Below are 18,109 nucleotides of genomic sequence, written 5' to 3'. Positions count from 1 at the left end.
GCAATGGCAGTCTTTGGCCAGAGAGCGTGCCTCTGGACTGGACAACGTGGTGCAGTGGAGCGAGAGTAGACTACAAGCTGATGGGGGAGGGGTTGATGGCTTAATCAAACACACAGATTGGCAATTATTATTGACATCATTCCTCCCCTCCCAACCAACAGTAGCTTCAGCTCTCTAGTGTCACTATTTTGAGTGCTATTGTAATGAATAAACCATACAGCAGCTTGACTGGGTTTTAGCGAGTATATTGTGGGAGTTGAGGCGTTTTTTATTTCTGTCTTTCATTTTGTGCTAAGCAAAGTGTATTTTCAATTTAAGTAGGATCACTATAATGTACATTTCATGTCCAGATGGAGGTAGTAACAATGTATGAAAAGGGTGGGAACATTTCAGCGTATCACTTGGCAAGTTGATACTCCTAATGCCACAGTTGTTGGCCAGCAAACACTAGACTGCTGCAAACCTTCTTTTGAGGTGGACAGTTGACTCTTCTAGGCACTCTTAATAGCAAGCTCATGGGAACGTGTGCTGTTGGCAAGGTTTGTTTCCCCCATGTTCGCTTTCACCAGCTTCCATCTGTTGCATCGATGCACGCCAATTGGCAAATCTACATCTGTATCTCTGCGCTTCTGCTGCACACATATGAACTCAAGTACCTAAATCCAATGTCTATTAAACCCTGTCCACTGGGGTGACTCTGTATTTTGGAAAGCCGACTCTTACTTCTGTCCTCAACCACATACGGTGTGACGATTGGTTTTGTCTAAGGTCTTTTTTGTACTGCCCTGAATTGATCCCTGTGACCTAGCCTAACTCTGTCTGTATTAGAGGTCGACCAATTATGATTTTTCAACACCGATAACGATTGTTGGACGACCAAAAAAAGCCGATACCGATTAATCAGCTGTTTTTTATTTGTAATAATGACAATTACAACAATACTGAATGAACAATGAACACTTTTATTTTTATTTAATATAATACATCAATAAAATCAATTTAGTCTCAAATAAATAATGAAACCTGTTCAATTTGGTTTAAATAATGCAAAAACAAAGTGTTGGAGCAGAAAGTAAAAGTGCAATATGTGCCATGTAAAAAAGCTAAAGTTTAAGTTCCTTGCTCAGAACATGAGAACATATGAAAGCTGGTGGTTCCTTTTAACATGAGTCTTCAATATTCCCAGGTAAGACGTTTTATGTTGTAGTTATTATAGGACTATTTCTCTCTATACCATTTGTATTTTATATACCTTTGACTATTGGATGTTCTAATAGGTACTTTAGTATTGCCAGCCTAATCTCGGGAGTTGATAGGCTTGAAGTCATAAACAGCGCAATGCTTGAAGCATTGCGAAGAGCTGCTGGCAAACGCAGTAAAGTGCTGTTTGAATGAATGCTTACGAGCCTGCTGCAACCTACAACCGCTCAGTCAGAATGGTCTATCAAATCATAGACTTAATTATATATAATAACACACAGAAATACAAGCCTTAGGTCATTAATATGGTCAAATCTGGAAACTATCCTTTCGAAAACAAAACGTTTATTCTTTCAGTGAAATATGGAACCGTTCCGTATTTTATTGAACGGGTGGCATCCATAAGTCTAAATATTGCTGTTACATTGCACAACCTTCAATGTTATGTCATAATTACGTAAAATTCTGGCAAATTAGTTCGCAACGAGCCAGGCGGCCCGAACTGTTGCATATACCCTGACTCTGCGTGCAATGAACGCAAGAGAAGTGACACAATTTCCCTAGTTTAATATTGCCTGCTAACATTAATTTATTTTAATTAAATATGCAGGTTTTAAAAAAATATACTTCTGTGTATTGATTTTAAGAAAGGCATTGATGTTTATGGTTTGGTACATTCATGCAACGATTGTGCATTTTTCGCAAATGTGCTTTTGTTATATCATCCCCCGTTTGGCGAAGTTGGCTGTCTTTGTTAGGAAGAAATGGTCTTCACACAGTTCGCAACGAGCCAGGCGGCCCAAACTGCTGCATATACCCTGACTCTGTTGCACAGAACGCAAGAGAAGTGACACAATTTCCCTAGTTAAAAGAAATTCATGTTAGCATGAAATATGCAGGTTTAAAAAATATATACTTGTGTATTGATTTTAAGAAAGGCGTTGATGTTTATGGTTAGGTACACATTGGTGCAACGACAGTGCTTTTTTCGCGAATGCGCTTGTTAAATCACCTGTTTGGCGAAGTAGGCTGTGATTCAATGATAAATTAACAAGCACTGCATCGATTATATGCAACGCAGGACAAGCTAGATTAACTAGTAATATCATCAACCATGTGTAGTTAACTAGTGATTATGTGAAGATTGATTGTTTTTTATAAGATAAGTTTAATGCTAGCTAGCACCTTACCTTGGCTCCTTGCTGCACTCGCATAACATGTAGTCAGCCTGCCACGCAGTCTCCTCGTGGAGTGCAATGTAATCGGCCGTGATCGGTGTCCAAAAATGCCGATTACCGATTATGAAACTTGACATCGGCCATTCCGATTAATCGGTCGACCTCTAGTCTGTATGCCGTATTTTCTGACTGTCTGTCTGTGATTATGCAGATGAGGCTAATCTCATCCCATTTAAGATGTTTAAGAAAGATTTATTGACCGTTAATGTGAAAAGTTAAACATTAATCAGTAACCCATTACCCAGCTAAGCCTAATTCTAGTAGCAGTTCTATTGTACTACACCCAGGCTTGTTTTATTTAGGACTACACAGAGTTTGTATTGTCTGGCTGAAAGTGGATCATGACAAAAGACAGAATGTGAAAAGGCATACATAGAGTGTTGTTATGGTAGAGGTTTGTAGGGCTTGAGCAAGGTTCTATCCATCCTTCTCCAGCCTGCTGCTGTTTCTGCACTCCTCAGTAGAAGTCCTCAGCGTTCAGCACCTGCTGGGCCTCTGCTTTCATCACCTCATCCCTCTGAAACCAGGCAAACTTTTGTTGCTCTCTACCTCAGTCTTACATTTTTCTACACTGGGTGAGTTTCTCTTAACTTGCACTTTCAGCAGGATTATTTCTCTCCCCAGAAACGCTTTGATAACGACATGCATATTCTTTATTGATAATCGCCAAGCCTTGCGAAATGTGTTAAAATGTGAAACAAACCAGGCGCTGTTTCATAGCTGGAACATGACGTTCAGGGCACTTGCTTTTAAAAACTTTTTTTACATGGTTCTTATTTGGATAGTGCTGAGCCATTAGCACTTTTTAATGTCGATTCGGTTTCAGTTAGATTATATAAAAATGATCACGGTTTTCGGTTTAGATTTTTTACATTAAATGCACAATACGTTATGTGGGTTCAATGCCGTAACACAGAATAAAACAATTCATAAACGTCCCATGTTGGTAGTGACTGCCCATTACAGCTTATCACTTATTAACTATAAGTCATTCACATTACTTTTTCAAATATTTCCGATGTTGTGTATATTACATTTGTTTTGTTAAATTACTTTATTTAATTACAAGTCATCATCTCATCTCTATAGAGCTGCTGCCTATGCTGTCTGACAAAACCACTATTTTAGTAGTTCTTCAAAGTAAATAAGGCTTTTATGACTGCTGAATACCAACTATCAATCACTTAGATCATGTACTTTCAGGCTCGTGAAGCAACTGCTTTATATTTCTCTCGATAGTGCGTTCTCTCAGTCTCGGTGTCTGCTGCGCACAAACGGACAAGTTTTTAAGCGTGTGTGCAATGGATTATGGTCATTGTAGTTAATTACCACGTTTTCAGCGCTAAACTATGTAGAATATTGGCTTGTTGGAAACGTCAACTCCCTACTACATCGCACAGTTCAGGCTTGATCTGCTTTATCTCTACAAAAACTGCACATCGATCTCGCAGAAAAAAAGCACGAAATGGAATTCAAATGATTGAACCGACGTCGGTCAATTATAATGAACAAAAATATAAACGCAACATGCAACAATTTCAAAGATTGTACTGAGTTACAGTTCATATAAGGAAATCAGTCAATTGAAATAGATATATTAGCATTAGGGCCTAATGAATAGATTTCACATGACTGGGCAGGGTTGCAGACCACTGGGGAGCCAGGCCCAGCCAATCAGAATGGGTTTTTCCCCACAAAAGGGCTTTATTAAAGAAATAAATACTCCTCATCACTGTTTTACCAATCCTGTGACAGCTGGATAGACTGTCAGATGAGATGAAGGTTTTGATCATTCTGATCGGGCCAGAGATGGGATGGATGAGGAACCACACTGTGTGGTGGTGACTGCATGTGCAGTTGCTTGAGGGGGTATATGGCGTTTAGACAGTACAGTTCCCTCTGTGTCCACTAGATGGTATGCGTTTGTCTGTTCTGCAGTCAGTCACGAGGGCTGTCTGTTCCCCTGATGCTCATACAGGCGTAAACGCACTCCTAATGTCCAGTACAAATGTCAGGCAAAGGCAAGGTGCACCAAACACAATGCAAAACAATCTTAAGGACAAGAAAATGTGTATATGGTCAACATTTTTTTTTTAATATGGTGTATGTGTTAGTCCAGTGTGTTTCTGTTAGAACAGTGATGGGTTGTGCGTTAAAGTGAGACAGAGGATAGTAGTGTTAGAGCACAGTGAGGTTGCATTCCTGTCATCCAGGCCTGTTGGGTCAGTGTGTCTGCATAGCTCAGGAGTCTGTCGGTTTCTCTCTCTCGCTGTCCCTCTCTCTCCTCTCCCACCCCCTCCCGCCAACGGCCCTAATCGCTTCTGAAAGAAGTCCACAGATTGATGCTCACCAAGGCTCTGATAAAAGCAGCCATTGTCAGGCTTCACTCTAAAAGCTGGAGGAGTTTGGTTATTGAGGATTAGGCTATCAGTGCTGCCTCCCCTCTTTGTTCCCAGCCTGTCTTGTTCTTCATAATACTGCTCAGTTGTTGTGGCTTGCAGGGCAGAAGTCAAACAACGTAATAATGACGCAGTTTCTTTAATAGATGTTCAGATGACATTCTGTTTTTGAAAAAGGAAAGTGTTTCATGATGGAACATGCAATGATTGCGAAATTGCATTGGCCTAACTAGCTTAGTCTTTTTAAATGGGCAACTCTACATTTAGGACTATCTGGTTTCATGACAGATCCACTACCATGTTTAGATGTTTGCCCTCTCCGTTTTTGATTTAGGATTGTATCTAAATAAAGAGGAGCAGCTTTAGTACCCTAGATACAGGCTGTAGTACAGGGCAGTATAACCTGCACACACAGCTCAGGCTGCAGTACAGGGCAGTATAACCTGCACACTCAGCTCAGGCTGTAGTACAGGGCAGTATAACATGCACACACAGCTCAGGCTGTAGTACAGGGCAGTATAACATGCACACACAGCTCAGGCTGCAGTACAGGGCAGTATAACCTGCACACACAGCTCAGGCTGTAGTATAGGGCAGTATAACCTGCACACAGCTCAGGCTGTAGTATAGGGCAGTATAACATGCACACACAGCTCAGGCTGTAGTACAGGGCAGTATAACATGCACACACAGCTCAAGCTGTAGTACAGGGCAGTATAACATGCACACACAGCTCAGGCTGTAGTATAGGGCAGTATAACATGCACACAGCTCAGGCTGTAGTATAGGGCAGTATAACCTGCATACACAGCTCAGGCTGTAGTATAGGGCAGTATAACATGCACACACAGCTCAGGCTGTAGTACAGGGCAGTATAACCTGCACACACAGCTCAGGCTGTAGTATAAGCCAGTATAACCTGCACACACAGCTCAGGCTGTAGTATAGGGCAGTATAACATGCACACACAGCTCAAGCTGTAGTATAGGGCAGTATAACCTGCACACACAGCTCAGGCTGTAGTAAAGGGCAGTATAACCTGCACACACAGCTCAGGCTGTAGTATAGGGCAGTATAACCTGCACACACAGCTCAGGCTGTAGTATAAGCCAGTATAACCTGCACACACAGCTCAGGCTGTAGTATAAGCCAGTATAACATGCACACACAGCTCAAGCTGTAGTATAGGGCAGTATAACCTGCACACACAGCTCAGGCTGTAGTATAGGGCAGTATAACATGCACACAGCTCAGGCTGTAGTACAGGGCAGTATAACCTGCACACAGCTCAGGCTGTAGTATAGGGCAGTATAACATGCACACAGCTCAGGCTGTAGTATAGGGCAGTATAACCTGCACACACAGCTCAGGCTGTAGTATAGGGCAGTATAACATGCACACACAGCTCAGGCTGTAGTACAGGGCAGTATAACCTGCACACAGCTCAGGCTGTAGTATAGGGCAGTATAACATGCACACAGCTCAGGCTGTAGTATAGGGCAGTATAACCTGCACACACAGCTCAGGCTGTAGTATAGGGCAGTATAACCTGCACACACAGCTCAGGCTGTAGTATAGGGCAGTATAACCTGCACACACAGCTCAGGCTGTAGTATAAGCCAGTATAACCTGCACACACAGCTCAGGCTGTAGTATAGGGCAGTATAACATGCACACACAGCTCAAGCTGTAGTATAGGGCAGTATAACCTGCACACACAGCTCAGGCTGTAGTATAGGGCAGTATAACCTGCACACACAGCTCAGGCTGTAGTATAGGGCAGTATAACATGCACACACAGCTCAAGCTGTAGTATAGGGCAGTATAACCTGCACACACAGCTCAGGCTGTAGTATAGGGCAGTATAACCTGCACACACAGCTCAGGCTGTAGTATAGGGCAGTATAACATGTACACAGAGCTCAGTTTTTTGATCCAGAGACAGGCTTGGTGTGTGTTTTCACTCTGATATTAATTGTATTTTGTATGGAGGAGGAGCAGGTACAAATGAACATATTCAGCCTTGCTTTGTTCACTCAGACAGACTCATATTAATATTTTTTATGTGCTCACATCTGGCTCAGCTCCATCCCCACTCATCTGACAAAGGGGTTTTTAATCCCCTGGTTTCCATTGTCTGTTTCATTCCTACCGCCATCATACAGTTTAATCTGCACCCATAAAAATATTCTCCCCATCATCCTCTGAAACCCCAGACAGAGACTGAGAACATGACTACCCTGCCTGAGAGACCAGGCTGTGTACTCTGTTGAAAGAGCTCCACAGTGAAGAAGTGGCCCAAGACATCATGGCTCCAATGAAATGACCTGCAGTGGTTCTATTGGTTGATATTCTCCCTAGTTTTGGGATGAGATGGTGAGGAGTCAACCTTGAGGGAGGGGTTAAGGGCAGGTTGGAAGACATTCCCTTAAGCTCCAGAGTGAGAAAGCAGGAGTGGGGTGACTAGGGGCCCAGCTTGGCTGAGGCTGGCACTTTCAGAAGTTCCACAATAGGTCGTTTTTTATGACGATGGGAGTAGAAGAGATTTGAAACAAAGGGCTAGAGAGAGGGCTTGTCAAAATGGAAGTAGCACACAGGAAATTACTTTGCTTTAGATTTCTTGACAGGGCCTTCAGAGCTCTTTGGACGAGACGGACTGTAATCGTGGAAATGAGCTGCACAGTGGTTGTATTTTTCTCTTAGTGCTTGGGTGAATGTTGATCTGAGGTTTAGAGGTGTTTTAGTGTTCCATCTTGATCAGCTAGCTGCCTCAGGCAAGGATATGGCTTACTGCACACTGTGGGAAGATCTCAGTTGCATACTCCTCGCATCCTCTCTCCTTGTCCCCTTCTCAAAACCCATTGGATTAGAAAGCCAAAGGTCCCTCCCCTTTTGACTTTCTGATCCAATGGGTTTTGAGAAGGAGACGAGGAGAGAGGAGACGAGGAGTATGCAATTGAGATGGCCTCTGTGTTCCTGCTAGATAAGAGGGCACCATGGATGACGACCATGCAGGAGACACTATGAGGGGACAATCTAACTGCAAGGGTCCAGTGGAATGAGATTTTCATTGTATAGCCTATACCAGTAGATATACAATGTGCCATGCTTGCATATTAGGCTTATATTTTTATCTTTGATTAAAGTCTGGAGTGGAGAATTAACATTCCCTCCAAAGGTGTAGGGGGACAAGTTGTCCGTAGAGTACATCATAGAAACATAATTATATTCCCATCTCCCACATGGAATTACACCTAGCCTCCTAGCCTATGTGGGTGTATGCGAAGTCGCACTGCAGAGGTTTTATTACTAGTTATAAATTGGAGGATGTAAACTTAATGGAATGCTGGTTACAAATACCAAACGTTCCTTTTTATTTCCCAGTGCAAACTAGTGGTATTTTAGGCACTGCTCTCCTGAGGGTGGGGAGACGCTAGCTACTGTATTTAAGCTTCTGCTCAGTGCTGTGGGTTTTTCTCCTCCCCTTCTCTTACTCATCCCTCCTCTCCACCTCTCCCCTCCACCTCCCCCCTCACTATAACAAGCCCAGCACTGCAGTCGCCGCTCCTTTAACAAGGTGGCACTGTTGTTGAGCTGCTGGGCTAGAGACAGCACAGCCTCAAAGGACGGGAGGCTTTTTCCCTTCTAACAGAGATGACTATGAGCTGCCGTTGCCCCTGTAGACACAGGAGATAGGATCCATTGGCTTCTTCTCACTGCTACCACTGCCACCGTTAGTGTCATAAGCCGGTGTTATCTGCGCTGCTGCCTGTACCACTCCACCGCTGTCGCTGCTGCTCTCCCTGCCTCTGATCCTTGTGGGCAGAGTGGGATGGAAGCCCTCGCTGGAAGCCTGTTCATGGAAATGCTCTTTGCCGCTGTTTGCGCTGTAGCTCCGTGCTGGTGACAACATGCCGTTAAAATGGAAAAGTGGTTCTCCTGTCAGCTGGAAATTCCCAGTGCAAGTTCTTAAGACATCCAGGTCCTCTCCGCTCTCTCCTGCCTATATGTGAGTAAGGACAAAATTCCATTCAAAGCATGCTGTGGTGGTGTATTTTCAGTTTTAGATTTCAGTTCGGTGTGTATTATTTTGGGGTATGGGGAGTCCCCCTCCTCTCTCTCATTGCAGCCTAATTGGGCAGAATATGATGGGAGCGTTGTTGTGTGTCGATTTAATACCCTCCGCGTGTGATGACTGGCCAGCAAGCGGAGAGCTGTCCTCTAGATCGGTGTGATGACTGGCCAGCTAGCGGAGAGCTGTCCTCTAGATCGGTGTGATGACTGGCCAGCTAGAGGAGAGCTGTCCTCTAGATCGGTGTGATGACTGGCCAGCTAGCGGAGAGCTGTCCTCTAGATCGGTGTGATGACTGGCCAGCCAGCGGAGAGCTGTCCTCTAGATCGGTGTGATGACTGGCCAGCTAGCGGAGAGCTGTCCTCTAGATCGGTGTGATGACTGGCCAGCTAGCGGAGAGCTGTCCTCTAGATCGGTGTGATGACTGGCCAGCTAGAGGAGAGCTGTCCTCTAGATCGGTGTGATGACTGGCCAGCTAGAGGAGAGCTGTCCTCTAGATTGGTGTGATGACTGGCCAGCTAGCGGAGAGCTGTCCTCTAGATCGGTGTGATGACTGGCCAGCTAGAGGAGAGCTGTCCTCTAGATCGGTGTGATGACTGGCCAGCTAGCGGAGAGCTGTCCTCTAGATCGGTGTGATGACTGGCCAGCTAGAGGAGAGCTGTCCTCTAGATCGGTGTGATGACTGACCAGCTAGCGGAACGCTGTCCTCTAGATCGGTGTGATGACTGGCCAGCTAGCGGAGAGCTGTCCTCTAGATCGGTGTGATGACTGGCCAGCTAGCGGAACGCTGTCCTCTAGATCGGTGTGATGACTGGCCAGCTAGCGGAGAGCTGTCCTCTAGAGTGGTATGGCTTATTATCCATGGCCATGGCCCATTTTACAATTTTTTGGGGCCAGGACCACATCCACTGCCCCTCTCCGCCCTCCCTGGGGCTGTGTTTTTCCGCTTGCAAGGACTGTCGGCCGCCACAGCAAGCTTGGGAGGAGGAGCCTGCCTTCCTTTGTCAGGGCGTCAGGCTTGCCCTGGTTTAGGAGCTATTGTCTGTTGCTGTGGAGGGGGGAAGGGCAGAATGTGGAGGGTCCCTCCAGGCTCTCCTCCCTCCATCTCCTCCTTTCTGGGTGAGAGAAGCCCCATATCATGTCTTCTCCCAGTCACCCTGCTAGGCTAGCTGTTGGTAAATGGCAGGGATCAGAGTATCTTTCCTAACCAGTGTACAGTAACCTGTTTTAATCTGGCTTGGAGGACAGTGTACAGTAACCAAGCATAATCTGGTTTGGAGGACAGTGTACAGTAACCTGGCTTAATCTGCCTTGGGGGATAGTGTACAGTAACTTGGTTTAATCTGGCTTGGAGGACAGTGTACAGTAACCTGGCTTAATCTGCCTTGGGGGACAGTGTACAGTAATCTGGCTTAATCTTGCTTGGAGGATAGTGTACAGTAACCTAGTTTAGTCTGGTTTGGAGGATAGTGTACAGTAACCTGGCTTAATCTGGTTTGTCGGATAGTGTACAGTAGTAACCTGTCATAATCTGTTTTGGAGGACAGTGTACAGTAACCTGGTTTAACCCGGTTTGGAGGATAGTGTACAGTAACCTGTCCTAATCTGGTTTGGAGGATAGTATACAGTATTAACCTGTCCTAATCTGGTTTGGAGGATAGTGTACAGTCGTAACCTGTCCTAATCTAGCTTGGAGGACAGTGTACATTAATCTGGTTTGGAGGACAGTGTACATTAATCTGGTTTGGAGGACAGTGTGCATTAATCTGGTTTGGAGGACTGGCATCCTTAGGAGCAGAGACGGTATCAGTGCTGTCAATCCTGAAAAGTGAAAATGAACGTTGGTACGTTGCTTCTTAGTTAAACATAGATTGAAAGGCTCATGGTCAGTTGATGAATGTGTGTTTTGATTTTTGGCTTCATTTTATCCTCATATTTCTAGTGGAATTTTAGGCTCTGTTTGCTAGTTCTTTATTGCAAGATGAATGAGATGGTCTCGATATATGCTTTACCATACAGTAGATGCTTCATTTACATTAGATATTGCATGCCGTTACATTAGGCTTATTGACATAAAAATGTCTACATTTTACCTTACCTTTCTATGCCTCCTGAGTGGATGCAAATACTGTACGTTTGTTTACATTGTGGTCGTCCATGCCCTATTTAAGGGAACTCCTTAATGCGTTGCAGACTCATAGAATGTTTGATTTTTCCCATCCACCCAATTCTATTTACATGGTAAAGCACCAAGAATATGCCTTCAGTGTTCTAGTGTTCAGGGTTTGAGGTAAATGGAATGGCAGGTAAATCTCTAAAAGGAAAAGGGGTTGAGTCTTAATGTGCATTAGTTTACAATCGGACTCACATCAAGTCTCTGCCTGTAATGTTTTGGCTAATATTTCCCAAAACCAAAATTGCATCAGGGGGAAAAATTCCTTTACAATCACAGTACATTTCTAAATGTAATTCAAATTGAACATTTGCGTATAATTGTATCAAAATAGTTAATTTATTTTTGTATCCTAAATTGAATTGACAAGGACTTGACCCCAGTCCTGGAGCCACCAATTCTCACATGGGAGACTTAGTTTAAAGATGATTCATATGGATTGAGAAACTAACATACAGGCCTATAATGGGGCTATAGACCTACCGTAATTTCCGGACTATTAAGCGCACCTGAATATAAGCCGCACCCACTGAATTAACTTTTTTTTTTAAACATAAATAAGCCGCAGGTGCCTACCGGTACATTGAAACAAATGAACTTTACACAGGCTTTAACGAAACACGGCTTGTTATAAAAAATTTGCAGTAAGCTTTAGTTGTCTTTTTGCACTGAGTCAATTCCTCACGCTGCTGTTTCCAACGTCTTATCATCGACTCATTAAGACCAAGCTCCCGTGCAGCAGCTTTATTTCCTTTTCCAACAGCCAGATCAATCACCTTCAACTTGAAAGCTGCATCATATGCATTTCTCCCTGTCTTTGCCATGATGAGGGTGACAAAATGACTACCATAATCAGAATGATGGGAAGTTTGAGAGCGCTCGATTTAATCTAAACAGTAAACAAAAAGTTGTTTGACCTTAACCCGTTCGTCAATTTCATTGGTCTAATGAATGCTTCATGCCGCCAAAAAACTGAGCACGTCACAGAATGTGGTTTTTTTGGAGAGAAAAAAATTGAAAGCGGGAAAAATCCATATATTAGCCATGTCATTGTTTAAGCCGCGAAGTTCAAAGCTGGGAAAAAAGTTGCGGCTTATAGTCCGGAATTTACGGTACATATTTTACCATTGCATATAGCGCTTTGTCTCTAACATTAGGATAGTCAAATAGCTTTTTCCCCCTTATACAAATGACAACAAAAAGACTAACCTTTAATACTGAGCCATGCCCTCCCTAGCCCGGCCCAGCTGCTATTTTTCCTTCTGATTCTAGGTTTCTCTATACAGCCTACGGTAAGGATGGGAATGGGCTCTGTGTGCGTAGCTTCTCCCCTTTCACTAGGTTTGGCCTTTTTCAACATGGAGACTGAGTAGCATATGGGGATGCCTGTTTAACATCTACCACAGGGATAGGTTGTTTTTTTAGTTTTAATGTCACGGGCAAAAGTACAGTGAAATAAATACATTCCTAATAAGATCTAACTTCTGCATTGCTTGCTGTTTGGGGTTTTAGACTGGGTTTCTGTACAGCACTCTGACATCTGCTGATGTAAAAAGGACTTTATAATACATTTGATTCATAACCTCAACAATTCAGTAATCAATATCAATGCAGTACTGAAAATAACATGAGGTAAAACAAAAACACAGGAGAAATAAGAACACAAAGTAAATATGCTATATACACAGTCAGTTCCAGTGTCAGTAGCTATATACAGGGTCAGTTCCAGGGTCAGTAAGCTACATACAGGGTCAGTTCCAGGGTCAGTAAGCTATATACAGGGTCAGTTCCAGGGTCAGTAGCGATATACAGAGTCAGTTCCAGGGTCAGTAGCTATATACAGAGTCAGTAGCTATATACAGGGTCCGTTCCAGGGTCAGTAGCTATATACAGGGTCCGTTCCAGGGTCAGTAGCTATATACAAGGTCAGTTCCAGGGTCAGTAGCTATATACAGGTTCAGTTCCAGGGTCAGTAGCTATATACAGAGTCCGTTCCAGGGTCAGTAGCTATATACAGGGTCAGTTCCAGGGTCAGTAGCTATATACAGGGTCAGTTCCAGGGTCAGTAGCTATTTCCAGGGTCAGTAAGCTATATACAGGGTCAGTTCCAGGGTCAGTAAGCTATATACAGGGTCAGTTCCAGGGTCAGTAAGCTATATACAGGGTCAGTTCCAGGGTCAGTAAGCTATATACAGGGTCAGTTCCAGGGTCAGTAAGCTATATACAGAGTCCGTTCCAGGGTCAGTAAGCTATATACAGAGTCCGTTCCAGGGTCAGTAAGCTATATACAGGGTCAGTAAGCTATATACAGAGTCAGTTCCAGGGTCAGTAAGCTATATACAGAGTCAGTTCCAGGGTCAGTAAGCTATATACAGAGTCAGTTCCAGGGTCAGTAAGCTATATACAGAGTCAGTTCCAGGGTCAGTAAGCTATATACAGAGTCAGTTCCAGGGTCAGTAAGCTATATACAGGGTCAGTTCCAGGGTCAGTAGCTATATACAGGGTCAGTTTCAGGGTCAGTAGCTATATACAGGGTCAGTTCCAGGGTCAGTAGCTATATACAGGGTCAGTTCCAGGGTCAGTAGCTATATACAGGGTCAGTTCCAGGGTCAGTAGCTATGTACACGGTCAGTAGCTGTATACAGGGTCAGTTCCAATACTATATTTACAATGTGCATGGATACTGGAGTGATGGAGGTAGATAGGTATAGGGATAAGGTGACTAGACATTAGGATATATGATGAACAGAGTAGCAGCTTCGTAAATTAAGATTATATGTGAGTGTGTGTAGAGTGAGTATAAGTGTGTGTGTGTGTGTGTGTGTGTGTGTGTGTGTGTGTGTGTGTGTGTGTGTGTGTGTTGGAGTGTCAGTGTGCGTGAGTCAAATCAAATGTTATTGGTCACCTACACATGGTTAGCAGATGTTATTGTGAGTGTAGTGAAATGCTTATGCTTCTAGATCCGACAGTGCAGCAGTATCTAACAGGTAATATCTAACAAATTCCACAACAACTACCTAATACACACAATCTAGTAAAGGATTGGGATGAGAATATATAAGTATAAAATATATGGATGAGCAGTGACAGAGCGGCTAAGATGCAATAGATAGTATAGAATAGATAGTGTAGTTTACAGTATATACATATGAGATAAGTAATGCGAGATATGTTAACATTTTTAAGTGTGCGGTGTCCTGTGAGTGTGCATGGAAGCAGTACAAAAATAATACAAGTGTCAACTCAGATAGTCCGTATAGCCATTTTGTTAGCTATTTAGCAGTCTTATGGCTTTGGGATAGAAGCTGTTCAGGATGTCTGGTTTCAGACTTTATGCACTGGTGCCGCTTGCTTTGCTGAAGCAGAGAGAACAGTCTATGGCTTGGGTGGTTGGAGTCTTTAACAATTTTCTGGGGCTTCGTTTCACACACTGATTATAAAGGTCCTGGATGGCAGAAAGTTCTGCCACAGTGATCTACTGGGCTGTCCTCACCACCCTCTGTAGTGCCATGCAATCGAGGGTGGTGCTGTTGCCGTACCAAGCAGTGATGCAGCAGGTAAAGATGCTCTCAATGGTGCAGCTGTAGATAGTGCAGCCAAACATTTTTTCAACCTCCTGAGGGGGAAGAGGCGCTGTTTGTGCCTTTTTCACGACGGTGTGTAGACCATTTTAAGTCCTTAGTGATTTGGACCCCAAGGAACTTGAAGCTCTCGACCCGCTCCACTGCAGCCCCTCTGATGTGGATGGGGGTGTGTTCCTGTAGTCCACAGAAGAAGAGCTGGTGTGTGTTAATATGTGTTAGCTGGAGATTATTATAGAGAGGGCTCTGTGTGTTTGCCTTCAGTGATTCCACTCGTGTCTAAATATAGCCTCTGCCAGTGGTGCAGATTTCACGCTTAGAAGGAATGGCAAAGGTGCACTGCCCAGAAGACCCATGGAAGTTCACTGGGAATTTCAGGTGTTTATCCTTGCCACTATGCAAAGTCCTTTACAGTTAATTTCATCCTTGCGTCAAGGACACTGGTAAAATCAGAAATTATATTCAGCGGTTTGTCCTATTTTAACATTCTTAAACATTTTCCTATCTGTCTTCCTCAACCAATGTCCATAAGATTGTTTGACCCTATGTTAACCACTGAAAGACAAGGCCATAGGACAAATTAGTATAGGCTGTACGATCTGATCTTGAAATTACATATTAATTAAACATTAGGCCTAAGGTGATCAACAAGAAATGAAATGGAAGTGGATTATTGTTCTATGGTGGCGTAAGGAGAAACAACACCCTGATTTCCTGATTTTCCTGGCATCTGAGGGAAAATAATTAACTTAAGTAAAAAGAAAAAAAAGAAACATGTAATAAACTGTCTGGAAAGCATATTGTGCAGAATCAGCTCATGCAAACATTGGTCTCTAGTCCCTGAGGAATGTAGCTGGCTGGCCCTAACCCATCATGGCTGCTCCGTATCTCTATTTTCGGTTCTCTCTCCACTGCTCCCAGTTCCCTTGACACCACTGTTTTATCTTGTAACAATGAGGCTGGACACTACAGTCCAACTTGACTTGTGTGATAACCATCCTGGCTTGGCAACCAGAAAAGTGGAGTTTCCAACCTAGTGGCCCATACCATAGCAGGGGGGTTTGTAGACTAGTTGAACTGTAACTAGTCTAACCACACATTCATTTTAGTCTCATTACTTTCAAGAGAGCTGGCCAGGAAATCTATTTTTTGGGGGGGAGCCTTATGGGTTTTGAACTGTTTTAGCCTTGTTTCATCAAAAGCATCTTACTCTAATCTTACGTTGTTGTTCTTTAGTGAATGGGCTTATTAAGTGGTGTGTGTGTGTGTGTGTGCGTGTGTGTGCGTGTGTGTGCGTGTGTGTGCGTGTGTGTGTGTGTGTGTGTGTGTGTGTGTATCTAGCCTGCAGGTACAGCAATGCCACCAATGCCATACGACGTCCCCAGTCCACCGTGATAGACAGCTAAACACAATAACACCACATTTCTCCTAGTTTGGCCTGTTTGATTAGGTTTGATTGTCCAATGTTTTCAAAAACACTCCAACACTCATTAAGCCTACATGTTCTGTGCCCCCTGCGTATCAATTCAGTACGGTTAAGAGTGAGAAGAGCACACCCTCAAAAACCCAATCTAAATGTGATTTGATTATGCAATACTCAGGATTTATTTACACAATAGGCTAGTAATAATGCTTGAATGGTTTGTCTACAATTCAGAGTCCTTGCTCTCCCCCCCAGACAGTGTTTTCTGATGAATCATACCTCTGTTTTCACAAAATGGCCACAATGAACCTTTGCTACAGAAATAGACATTTGGCACGTAAGACTTTCTTCAAGGGGCAGTGCGGTTGAAAATGTGATTTTCAATGTTTTTTGGTGATATTTCCACACTGAGGTCGAAATAACACTCTGAAATTGTGAAAATTATGATACTGCCCTATTTGTCTAAAAGCTGTTTCAAAAAAATGCCTGGATTTTCAGCCTACTCAGGTGGGATGAAACTTTTGGCCCACATCATGATGTCACAATGTGATCTGATATAATAGACCAATGACTGTTCATCTGGTTAAGGGGGTGGGCTCTAGTCCAGCCTATCTGTTTAAGGGGTTGTGTAAAATACTGTATCTTCACATTTGTTTCCTAACGCCAAAGAAGCTCAGGAAAATAAATGATAATGAAAATACCTCTGACATATTTTTTTAAATAAACAGTTATTTCAAATCAATTTTTATTGGTCACATGCACATATTTAGCAGATGTTGTTGCGGGTGTAGTGAAATGCTTGTGTTTCTAGCGCCAGCAGTGCAGTAGTATCTAACAATTCACAACAATACACACAAATCCAAAAGTAAAAGAATTGAATGAAGAAATAAATAAATAAATATTAGGATGAGAAATGTCAGAGTAGTATTGACTAAAATACAGTATATACATATGACATGAGTAAAGCATTATGTAAACATTATTAAAGTGACTAGTGTTCCATTATTAAAGTAACCAGTAATTCCATGTCTATGTATATAGGGCAGCAGCCTCTAAGGTGCAGGGTTCAGTAACCAGGTGGAAGCTGGCTAGTGATGGCTATTTAACAGTCTGATGTCCTTGAGATAGAAGCTGTTTTTCAGTCTCTCTGCCCCAGCTTTGATGCACCTGTACTGACCTCGCCTTCTGGATGATAGTGGGGTGAACAGGCCATGGCTCGGGTGGTTGATTTCCTTGATGATATTTTTTGCCTTCCTTTGACATCAGGTGCTGTAGGTGTCCTGGAGGGCAGGCAGTGTGCCCCCGGTGATGCATTGGGCAAACTGCACCACGCTATGGAGAGCCCTGCGGTTGCGGGCAGTGCAGTTGCCATACCAGGCGGTGATACAGACCGACAGAATGCTCTCAATTGTGCATCTGTAAAAGTTTGAGGGTTTTAGGTGCCAAGCCACATTTCTTCAGCTTCCTGAGGTTGAAGAGGCACTGATGCGTCTTCACCACACTGTCTGTGTGAGTGGGCCATTTCAGATTGTCAGTGACGTGTCGCCGAGGAACTTGAAGCTTTTCGCCTTCTCCACTGTGGTCCTGTCGATGTGGAAAGGCGCTTGCTCCCTCTGCTGTTTCCCAAAGTCCACGATCAGCTCCTTTGTTTTGTTGCCGTTGAGGGAGAGGTTATTTTCCTGGCACCACTCCGCCAGGGCCCTAACCTCCTAGACATACAGTGATGATTTAAAAATACAATTACTAAGACTGCATGGGGCCTTTAATCTATGTAGGCTAAATGGAATTGATATAGGCTTATACAGGTGTATGTGTTCAGGTGGAGGAGACTTGAGAGGATTGGTATTTTATTAGTGTTGGGAATAAGTCTCTCTAATAGAATTGGCCTTTGCCTTTTTACAAATAAGAAGTGAATTTTCTCGAACACATGGATTGCTGTCTGCCGCTGAGACAGTCAGTGGAGAATAGATGCTGCTGTGTGTTTGGTGTGGCTCCTCTTCATAAGCTGCATTCACCCCAAGGT

At 43.5% G+C, this 18,109-nt stretch overlaps 1 protein-coding gene across 7 annotated transcripts in view; it reads left to right on the top strand.

Annotated features, from left to right (window-relative positions):
• LOC115204324 (kelch-like protein 13) overlaps nt 1-18,109 on the top strand; it is a 68,468-nt gene that overhangs the window by 6,768 nt on the left and 43,591 nt on the right. For 2 of the 7 annotated variants that reach the window (XR_003880349.1, XM_029769799.1), the window contains exon 1: nt 8,399-8,846. The exons of 4 other annotated variants lie outside the window; for them this stretch is intronic. Coding sequence is in view for 2 of the 3 variants with exons in the window: in XM_029769799.1 (XP_029625659.1) it covers nt 8,749-8,846 (98 nt within the window). In the remaining variant the exon portion in view is untranslated. Of the gene's footprint in view, nt 1-8,398; nt 8,847-18,109 lie in introns of those variants that run through there. One more of the 7 variants, XM_029769803.1, reaches the window with a different exon arrangement.

The sequence above is a fragment of the Salmo trutta genome, chromosome 12 (genome assembly GCF_901001165.1).
Source record: "Salmo trutta chromosome 12, fSalTru1.1, whole genome shotgun sequence".
Classification (NCBI taxonomy): Eukaryota; Metazoa; Chordata; class Actinopteri; order Salmoniformes; family Salmonidae; genus Salmo; species Salmo trutta.
This window is presented reverse-complemented; position numbering and strand designations above follow the sequence as displayed.